Raw genomic sequence first — 11,655 nt, 5'->3', positions numbered from 1 at the left:
ATGCGACGTCGTCGATCGTTTGTTGTTCACCGCGTTTCCCAAAGTTCCCATCACCAGAGATAGATACAGAGAGAGAAAGAGAGAGAGAACTGTCGAAATAAGCGCTACGCGTTGCGATGTGCACAACTTAAAGCCCGTTCTCACACTGAGTTTGCCTCAGATGATATGATCTGCAATTCCCCATTCCCAAAGCAATTCCCATTACGATTCACTCCGATTCCGATCGCCAGCTGATTTGTGAATATGCTCTCGAATTTGATTGATGAGCTTGTCTAGCTATACGTCTATTTGGGATGTACGTTAGACGATGTCGAGCACTCTTCATCAACAGCAATAGTTGTAGTTGAGTTCTTCTTCTCTGTCTTGCCGTTTGCTCGTCTCTGTCTCTTCGCGTCGTCTCTCTGCGACTATTTAGTTATGGGAGTTCAAAGTGCAGGCTTAATTTGCCGGCTCTCGTCAAATTTGTCGATATTCGACTTGGAAATTGAATATGTTCACATTGAATTGCTCGACTTTTCGCATTGCTCTTTATTCCAGCATCGACTTAAACTGTTTTTGCTTATATCTTATCGCATTTCAATTCGTTTATTTTTGCGAATTCTGTGAATTTCTAGTTAAGCTGATTTACAGCGTATCATTCAGTTGTGCAGTGCTCGCTTCTGGCATTTCAAAGCATACATTTCTGCCTCATTTAATTGAGATATTTCAGTCACAATTTGTTGTGTAGCTATCATAACACTTATTAGCATAGACGAATTAAGTAAAAACAATTAAGAAAGCTACAGTCGAGTGTGCTCGGCTATGAGATACCCGCTACCCATTTTGAACAAAAGCAAAATATTGCTGTCTTATTCATAAAATATACCTCGAAATTAAGAAAAATTATACATTCAAGATATATCATAGGGTATACAAAATACTAGATATCAATGGCTATAGTATATTGTTGTAGTAATATTTTCAAAATATACCATAAGAGTGTCAAATATACATTTGATATATTGATATAGTTCACTTACAAAATATACCATAGTGTGCAAAATATACCATATAGTCAGCCAAATCAACTAAGACCGAAAAGTTTTTCTTGAAGAAAACGAAAGTTTTTCTTAAATAACGTCTACTTATAATAACTTCTCTGATCGCAACCAAACTTTCAGAAGCTTCATCTTCAAAATTACGCTTGTTATTCAATTTTAATCAATTGGCGGGGGCGGAAGTGGGCGTGGCAAAAATATGAAACAAATTTTGATTTGTGTCCAAACATAACAAGTGCTGTCAGAAATAAATTAATGCTCTATCTCTTATAACCTCGAAGACCTAGATGTTCATACAGACGGACGGAGAGACAGACAGACAGGCAGGCTCTTTATCTTGATTAAGAATATATATTTTTTATAAGGTCGTAAATACCTTCTTCTGCCTGTTACATACATTTCCTGAAGGCCCAAAGTTATAATCTTCCTGAGGGTAGTGGGTATAAAAACGAAAGTTTGGAAGAGTTCTACTTCGTTCAGTAAAAACGTATAATAATATATAAAATAAATTACTTTGATTACTGTATATATCTAGACATGATAATCAGAAATAAAGACAATTAAAAATTCCACCAAATAAGCCACAAAAACTCGATGCGATTTTCTAGTTCTTACAACACTTCGATAGAGAGTTTAATATTAAAAGTCTTCTTCAGCTGCTTATCGTTGATCTTTAACTTGAACTGATAAATGCGCTAGCAATAATATATATATAGATTTATATACTATATTTATATTCTTTCCTGTCTTACTTTACTTTATTAACTTGTTTTATTTTCTATTTTGCGTTGCAGATACAACTTTCTTCTGATATTCTCCAAGAATATTTACGTCTTTCAGTTTTAAGTTGCAGATCGAATTGCTCAATAAATATAAAGAATTTTATTTTCATTCTAAATATGTATTCCAGTCAGGTTACGAGTAATACTTTTATATATAGGAATTATCGAAACCCGACAGTTTGCGGAGCGATTAGAGTAGCTGGCGGTAACGAAAGCTCAAGGCGGCGATTGTGGCAAACGAATTCGAATTGGAATACGACTGAGTGTGTGTGTGTGAGTACGAGTGTGAGTATGAGTACGAGTTTGAGTACTCATGCTCGCAGCTGTTTGGTATGTTTATTATACATAGTTAGGTAGATAGGCAGACGTAGGCGTCCCGTCTGTCCGTCTGTCCGGGTGTGTCATAGTCATATATCAATTGGCCACATTTAGTGAGTGATAATACGTAGATAATATTTTGGTTACGAACTCTTCATACAGAAGATTCGACACCCAGCGAAACCAATTTAATGTCGCAATAAACACAATTCCAATAGAATTCTCTAGTTTCATCTTCTTAAAATCCTCGAGATATCTCATGATATCTCAACAGTAGATAGATAGATAGATATTGACAAAAAAGGTTTACTTCAAGTGAAACTTGAATGAAAATTATGCAACTCACCCGCTTGCCACAGAGCTTTTGATACATCTTATCCACCACAAAAAAATTGACTTAATCCAGTCTATAAACAGCGGCGTCGATTGTATATAACGTGATGTTTAAACGTGATTTTGCGCTATTTTGTTCGGTGAGGATTTACGGATTCTTGTTAGTAGAATGCGCCTCGGTTGACGAATGAATCGCATGCTACTAAAAACTAAATGCTGACTGAGTACTGAGTATTGTATTGTGTGTACAATACACTACAACAATTGCGCGAAAGGCTTCAAAAATGAGTCGACGACGCGCTCTTCTTATCACAAATAGCCGAATAGTGGTCGAAATGCCCGAATACAGCCGAAAACCTACATATGAGCACACCAATTTTGGAGCAATGTGTGAATACCAATCGATCTCCAGGGCAAACGTTAGCACTTAAGAGCACCGACAATATAAGGAAACTGAAAAACTGCAAAATAAAGGGAAACGAAGCGAAGCAAATCGATTCCAATGAAACTTGGTATCAGAGCAGCGATTCAAGATTGCCTTCTGGCTTCTTTATCAACAGTTGAGAACCTTCAAGTTATATGGTTCAAAAAATAATAATTACACAAAGCTACGCGACTGTTGAATACCCGTTAGACGATAAGAAACCCGAAACCCGAAAATCGTATAGAGGGAGAGTGAAAACAGACGTTTTATATTTGACGAATATAGTATCCCGCTAAGGTTATTCATTCATTAAATCGATATTAAAAATCTTTTTCTATTTTGGTTTGTATTCGCACTCAACTCGCACTCGACTCGCGCACTCCCAGCCACAATATAGTAAACGCAATCGCAATCTGTTCGCTTGATGGCGACTGTTGTTAATCCCACAACATTGCCGGCTCTCTCTCTCTCTCTCTCTCTCTCTCTCCCTCGCTCTCTCTTCCTGTCTCTCTTTTGGTAGGTTGTTTCTCTTGCATATCGTATCGTATCAGAGACCGTCAAGAGTTGAGATAAGATTATGATAGTATTTAAGTGTCGCAAGCTGACTAATACAGTTAAAACGCCTCATGCCATTATTTCTACGAATTGATCAACATATTCCGCCCTTTACCCAACAAAAAACAAAAAAAAAACAATTGGGAGAAACAAACACTAAACTCCTAATCAATACAAAGATTAGAGCGTCAGAGTAACAGGTGAGGTGGTGTGATGTCATTATTGCTACTTCAATTGGTACTTCCCAATCCCAATTTATGAATACCCTAAATACCCTTAACAATCCGCGATTCCTAACCTAACCCTATACATATACCGCCAATCAATTTGAATTTCACAATTCGAATGCTAGATTTTATCAGCGGGCAATATTTCGGATATCTGCTATTCATAAAATCTTTATTAATCTTTAATGACCCTTCAATAAAGCCACAATTGCTCCAGTTATTTATATCGTTTCTTAACCACAATTTATCGTTGCATACTTCGTGGGGAATCCGACAAATATGCAAATTGACGACAGAATTCTTGCCACTCCCAGAGTTATCTTAATAGATCTGTAAAGAATAATAATCTTTTGGGAGCGCTAGCAACAACAAAAAGTTGCAGACTACTTAATACCCTCGACAAAAATGTCAATCAAGGAATTGATTACTATATAAAAATGAACTTGTCATTTGCATTCCTCAGTATCTACTCCGATTCCAATTTATGTTTATATAAAAAAATTGTATGAATCATGAAAAAACTCCAGCCTTTTTTATGCCTAATCCCCCGTAATGAGTGATTGTCAGTGAAGTGTACGATAGCCAGGCGCGCAATGAACACAATTTTTCTAAAGGGTTGTTGGAATTCAAGAATAAAAATCAAAAATAAACAAAAAATGTAATATATACTTTAGTAAGATAATATTTATAAAGAATAAATACATTACAAATAATATTTATTTATTCTTCAGCTATTTTAGATATTTCATAAACAGAAAAGAGTTCTCAATTTAAAATAAAATACATTCTCTGTAAAGCTTTAGAACTTTTTAGAGGGTATATCAAAGTCGAGCACTTTGCAGTAAAAACATTTTAAGGTAAACAATTTCCGTACACGCTTTGTTTGGTATTTCCCAATTGAATCAATTAATTTTATAATATATAAATAGTTACACAAAAAAATTTGAGGGAAATTCAGAATAAACACGAGAACTGTAATTATTGCGCACAATTTTTGAAAGAACTTATAAAAAAATGCACTGTGAATATATAAGATTGATAACTCTTTTACAACAATGAAACTTGTTATCAATTTACGGTTATTTCTTTGATGAGTGCAAAAAAAAATGTATGCCAAAATATTATTTTGCACTTTAATTGGTGCTAAGAAATGGTTCGATTCCAAGGTAATCAAAATAAAGGATATACAACTTTGTCTTGAAATTGTGGTTATAATATTGTAGATTCTGCTATTTCAATGAACATGGCTGTAAATGTAAATATTTTAACTTTTTGTCAAGTTTGAAGTAAATTCATTGACGGATTATATTCCCTAATGGTAAGATTGGGAAACAAAATATAAAAATGTATTTGATTACCTTGGGGAATATCCATATACAACACTAAAAACACATTTAATTTATTTGTAAAATTTGCACTTGAAAATAAATTGGATTTTTAGCTGTAATCACTTCATTTGGAAAGACTTATGAGGAGAGAGCACGTCTCCAGTTGTATCTACATCTAGATTAGTGTAATTATGGTACTTGAAATTGTCACTTGTCACCGACGTTGTAATCAGTTTTACAACAGAACTAAAGGTACTCGAAATCACTAGGATAGATAGTGATAGTAATGTGTTTTTATATTTTCTATATACAATATATAGCATAATTTGTATTCAACTTTAGCGATATGTAAACATACCATATTTGTTGTTGTGTGTTGTTGTTGTTGTGTGCTTAAGCGTAGATTTCTTGAGTATCGGAAGAGCTATATCTTCGTTGTAGATCTATGAAATATGTATATATATACATATATATATATTTATTGTATTACTAGTTGTTCACATGCAGCGGGCGAGTATACAAAACAAATGGGAAGGAGAAGCCTTCCTTCCACGCGCAAACTGATCTATCGGCAAACTGTCGAAGAATTGTTGATAGCGATAGTACAAATCATGATGTTGTGACTGTGTGCGTGTGCCTCTGTATGAATGTGTGTGTGTGTGTGAGGCGCACACACCTACATGCATACGTCAAATATATCAGGGGTATTAAGGGTATATGTACATATGTTGATTGTGATATGCGAATAATTTGTAATATCGCGTCAATTTCATACTCTGGGGTCACACGTATCGAAGAGCGCAACAGAGTGCGGTGCCAGAACATTTGCTCTAAAGATATATACTATATACACAATATATATCGAAATAATGCTTAGAGATAAACCAAAGAAACTTTCTGCAAAGAGCGAGAGAATTGTGTCGTCTAATGCTTTGCTCTCTTAAACTCCCAACCGGCGACTATTACGAATTATTATTATTATTTTTTTTTTGTTGAAACGAAACCAAAGAGATAAAGTCGATAACAATATCTTATCTTAAAGCATTGAATCATATATGTATACGCCGCACACACACACATACACACAGCGAAAGAGAGTAAGATAGAGAGAGAGGGCAGAAAACCCAAACAACAAAAACTTGACTCACGGCCATTCGTTGTGTCCGAAAGGCAAAAGCCGTTGAGCTTTTGAATTCGGGTTTGCGCTACGGTTTGGGAAATTTTCTTTTTTTTTTGTATAGTCATAGACTGGACAATTATATAGCTTATCGGAAAAAACGTCATCCCGCATATATCCAAAGCAAACAAACTTTAAATGTACAAGAAATAAGTCAACTTTTGAAAAGCTTATTATTATTGTGAATATTAGAGAGTAACACATTTTAAAATTATTTTATCAAACATCTTTTAAGTTTAAAAACGTAAAACCTGTAAAGCACTTAATGCGTGCAAGACCCATTAATAGTTATTTTATTATATTCAATTATTTACGTTGAGCATAGCATTTGGCATGTGAATCAGACCAACCCATGTTAAGGGTGAACGCCCAACTGATTATTTGAGCCAGATGCGTCACCCCAAACTCAAAACCATATCGAAGAGGTCGCCATATCTTTGGCACTTAGTCAGTGACATCGTTGAACTATGCTCAACGACTTGCCAAGTGTGATCTAGTGTGATTAAAGAAGTGCGAACAAGTTTGATAACGATTGAGAATGATATTTAAGGCTAAAGATACAAAAAAGGGAATTCAAGTTGTAAAGAAGTTGTACTAAATCATAAAACAGCATTTCAAATTGCTCCACAAAATTTCAGAAGTGTAGCTCAACGCAAAGCTCAGCTACTATAGATTGCAAAAGATAATGTCGTCACTTGTTGCACACTTCCTGCAAGTCTAAGTAGCGTTCGAAGTCGAAGTCAAAGTCAATGACCAGAACACGACAATTGCTTACTGGCACTTTGCCTAAAATACTTATAAATAAGTATGTGCTGAAGTGGTCAGCAATATTATATTGCCAGTTACTATATACAGCAGCTCTACACATATATAGAATTTTGCTATATGCTATATAAGTGGGAATTTGCTATATCTAATCTAACGTTAATGTTAATCTATTGAAACGACAACATGTAGAACAATTATCATGCAAAATGCAGGCTATATTTGTATTTCAACTCGATAGCTAAACAAAGTGTATTACAATTAGTTCCAATAATAGACGCATTAACATATATATATATTTAAATATATATATATATATATATATACATTGGTATAGTATGTTGATAATACTCTGGGGATTTCAAGGAAAGTAAATCAAACACACTCTTTCGCCTGCTGAACAGGATGTTCGCTTAACTGATTAAACGATTAGGCTTAAGTATGAGTACCAAGACTATATAATCGACTATGGAGAACTTCCAATTTAAAATGTGTTTACCCAATTTCAGTCGACGTTGAGCATGGCAAGATAACACTCGTGTGCTAGCCCCTCCATAATCCATCATAATTGTTTATAGACCCCCATCAGAAAGCAATTAAAACTTAAAGCAGCAAGTTGGCAGCCTCAACATGACAACAAGTGGGAAGCGCAGCAAGGAGCTGCCACCTCTGCGCATCGCCATCAGCCAAGGACAACAGCATAAGACTAGAAAGCCCCTGAATCGTGTGAGAACTACGAAATACACTTGGCTCACCTTTATACCGCTGAACTTTTACGAGCAATTCCGAAGAGCGGTTTACTTTTACTTTCTAATCATCACAATTGTCTCGTTCTTCGTCAGTATGTAAATATTATAAATATTTTTTGTAATCGTTAAATACTTGTAATACTTTTGCATTCCTATAGATGATACAATTGATCCATTGACATCGTTGTTACCTTTGCTCTTCGTCATGATTGTCACCGCTTTGAAGGAGGGACTCGAGGATTATGCGCGTTCCAAAAGCGATAAAATCGTCAACACCACAAAAGGTGAAGCACTCCTTCAACCATCCGACATATCAACTCAACTAGGTATCTTCTCTTTTGCAGTTACTGTCATACGTCAGGGCAAAGAGTTGTGCATTGAGGCAGCATTCATTGCGCCCGGAGATCTGGTGATCGTCAACAACGCCAGCGATGTGCCCTGTGATCTTGTGCTGCTGCATTCCAGCGCCTCCGAAGGCCTGTGCTTTGTGAACACCGCCAATCTGGATGGCGAGACGAATCTGAAGACCGTCTTTGTGCCCAGTAATTATGATTACGTCTCGCTGGAGCTGGACAAGCAGCTGGGCAGCATTGTCTGTGAGCAGTCCACGCCGGATCTCTACAGTTTCAATGGTCGCCTCGAATTCGATGATGCCAGCTCCAGAGATGCCATTCCGCTGTCCATTGAGAATCTATTGCTGCGCGGCGTTCGCATTAAAGGTCAGGGTCGTGTCATCGGTTGTGCCATCTACACGGGAATGTCAACGAAGCTGCAGCTAAACAGTCGCTACACGGGCAACAAATCCGCCTCCAGCGAACAGTACATCAACAAGTTCATCATTGCCCTCATTGTGGGCATGGTTGTGGTTGTCCTAATTCTCTATCTCATCGAGAGGTGCGTTGAATATTTTTTTATGTAAAAAATTTGAAGTGGTTTTTTACACACTTCTTGTTGGCAGGCAAAAGGCTCGCGATGTTTATCCGGCTGTCTACTATTTGGGTGAGTTGCCCGATTATAATGCGGTGTGGCAAATCTTTGAGGACTTTCTGTCCTTTCTCATACTCTTCAACTATATGGTGCCCATTTCGATGTACATGAACATTGAGTTGTACCGTGTCTTTGGCGCCCTCTTCATGAAATCGGATCTGTTCTTATACGATGCGGAAACCGATCAGCCTTGCGGCGTTAATGCCTCCAACTTGAACGAGGATTTGGGACAGATTAACATTTTATTTTCGGATAAAACTGGCACGCTTACCAAGAACCAAATGATATTCCTCAAGTGCTTCACCGGCGGTCGCAATTATCAATTGGAAAACACCCGATTGTATTGTCCCACCACAGAAGAGCGTTTAGAACTAAACACCATGGAGGTAAGTCACGAATGGAATGGAAGTTCTATCAACTCTCCGTCAGTTTCAGAATTACTTTTTCACTTTGGATGCTATCTAAATAAAATTCTACACGAAACAAACTAATCAGATAGCTTAGCAGTATCTTAAGAAGTCACACGACGAAATGGAATTATATGAAACTTTAAACTTAACTCAAGTTCATTTAGAACACAGACTGAAAGCTATGATTCACTATGATCCCACATATTTTTTTCAACCACAAACTAATATAAACTATTTTTAGTCTACATAATGAGTTGACTACACTATGCAATGCAATTATTATCTTTCACAGCCCGAAGTTCGGGACTTCTTTGAGGCACTTGCCCTGTGCCACACCGTTGACATTTTGGAGCCCAACGTCGAGGGAACGGATGAAAAGCAATCCGAGCACGATAGTTTAATTACCAGTGATATTATTAGCCGCTATCAGGCTTCGAGTCCCGATGAGAAGGCCATCTTAGAGGGCTGCGCGCGGTTGGGCCTGATCTTCAAGAGCATCGATAACAATACGTTGCATTTAAATCTCCTCAAGCAGGGCAGCAGCGATGTTCAGGAATTCCAATACGAGCGTCTGCAAGTGCTCGAGTTTAGCTCGGATAGGAAACGCATGAGCGTCATTATGCGCGATGAGAACGATGTGCTGTGGCTTTATAGCAAAGGTGCCGAAACATCCATTCTACCCAGATGCAAAAAGTCAGCACAAATCACCCAGGTTGATGAACAGATCACAGAGTACGCCAAGGAAGGATTACGCACACTGGCCGTGGCCCGACGAATGCTGACCGAGAGTGAATATGCGGCATTTGTGTCTGCGTTGAATAATGCCAATATACAACTGACTAATCGCAAGGAACTGATTGAGCAGTGCTATGAGACTATTGAAGTGGGTAAGCAATCGGTTCTAGGGAACGACAATATTATACAACAATCTTACCAGTGACAATCATATAATTGACTAAGATGTAAATACTTAAACAAGCGGACAGCAGGACAGACGGAGACAATTGATTATGGCTGATGTTTTAAAGCTTTTTTCACTTGCAGAACTTGATCTATTGGGTGCCACCGCCTTGGAGGATGCACTGCAGGACAATGTGGATCAGACGTTAGTCGCTTTGCAGGAAGCTGGCGTCAAGATTTGGGTACTAACAGGTGACAAAGTAGAGACTGCTTTCAACATTGGCATGGCCTGCAAGCACATTCCTCCCGCCGCCGAGGTACATTTTCTCATCAACCTTACCGATCCCGCGGAACTGTCCGCTCGACTCAAGCAGATAGAGAATAGCCTGAACAGTGATGGTAAGAAACTGCCCACAGCTCTGGTCATCGATGGCATCACTGTGGCTGCCTTGTTAATGCATATGCCCAAAGAGTTTGCCGACCTGGCGCTTCGATGCAAGGCGGTACTCTGCTGTCGATTGAGTCCGCTGCAGAAGAGCGAGATTGTCATGCTGATCAAGAAGTCAGGCAAACACATCACGGCCGCCATTGGTGATGGCGCCAACGATGTGTCCATGATTCAGGAGGCGCACATTGGCATCGGCATTCCGGGTAGAGAGGGCAAACAGGCGGCCAGAAGTGCCGACTACGCCATTGCCAAGTTTGATATGCTGCAGCGTTTACTGCTCGTCCATGGCCATTATAATACGGAACGTTTGGCATTCCTCGTGCTCTTCTATTGCTATAAGAACATCATCATCACCGGCTGCATGGCGCTGTTTCAGGTGTATGATTTGTTCTCAGCTACCTCAGTATATAATGACTTGTATCTGTGGCTATTCGACATTATCTACATATCGTTCAGTTTCACTTATTTGGCCATGTCCGACAAGCACTATAGTGAGAACACTTTGCTCAGGTGAGTGCTCTAAAAACTAGCTTAAGATTTATCATTGAAGTTAAAAAACTACCAAAAGCGGGAAAAAATCCGTTATATTCGCAGACCTTTAGCGGCGCAGGTCACACTAATCATTATTTATATTACTTATTGTAACATTTCAGATTCCCCGGCTTATACAAGGGAATATCTCATAACCAGCTAACCACTTGGAAAACATTTATAATATGGATTTTAAACGGCGCTCTTCAAATGCTTATCATATTCTACTTTGCCTATTGGGTTTTGTATGACAACAACGTCGTTTTTAAGCACGGACAAACGGCGGACTTTTCTACCTTTGGCACGATGCTGATCATGGTGTTGGTTTTAGTGGGCAATATTAAGGTGTTTTTGGTATCGCACTACATGAGCTATTTGAATTTTGCATTCATTGTGCTGTCAATAATTGCATTTATGCTAAGCACTTACCTTTACAATTTGGGCAGCGGCAATACGTTGTATCACGTCTACAACCAATTCCTGAGCTCTCTTCCAATGTGGCTTTATATTATAATCACAACGGTCGCATGTTTGGTGCCCGATTTTCTTATGAAAGCAGTGAATGATATGTTTTTGGAGCCGGCGCTGCGTAAAAATCGCGAGTCGAAGAAAAGTAATTTACCGAAAAGCTTAGCAGCCTAAGTTGAACTTGTGTGAATAAATATTTTTTAAAACGACTCCATT

General features: G+C 38.1%; 1 protein-coding gene across 2 annotated transcripts; it reads left to right on the top strand.

The window, feature by feature from the left end:
- Positions 1-7,311: 7,311 nt before the first annotated feature.
- LOC132797192 (phospholipid-transporting ATPase IF) lies at positions 7,312-11,648 on the top strand. 2 transcript variants are annotated; one of them, XM_060808755.1, is made up of 8 exons: positions 7,312-7,385; positions 7,456-7,787; positions 7,854-7,979; positions 8,040-8,589; positions 8,654-9,068; positions 9,385-9,979; positions 10,137-10,950; positions 11,094-11,648. In XM_060808755.1, the coding sequence occupies exons 2-8, from the start codon at positions 7,577-7,579 to the stop codon at positions 11,611-11,613; spliced, it is 3,231 nt and encodes a 1,076-aa protein (XP_060664738.1). In that variant the 5' UTR covers positions 7,312-7,385; positions 7,456-7,576; the 3' UTR covers positions 11,614-11,648. The 2 variants fall into 2 exon arrangements, with proteins under 2 accessions (XP_060664738.1, XP_060664739.1); XM_060808756.1 differs by lacking the exon at positions 7,312-7,385 and having other exon boundaries at positions 7,705-7,791.
- Positions 11,649-11,655: the final 7 nt, after the last annotated feature.

Source organism: Drosophila nasuta, chromosome X (assembly GCF_023558535.2).
Source record: "Drosophila nasuta strain 15112-1781.00 chromosome X, ASM2355853v1, whole genome shotgun sequence".
NCBI classification, from domain to species: Eukaryota; Metazoa; Arthropoda; class Insecta; order Diptera; family Drosophilidae; genus Drosophila; species Drosophila nasuta.
Note: the sequence above shows the minus strand (reverse complement) of the source record. Positions and strands in the feature narration are given on the sequence as shown.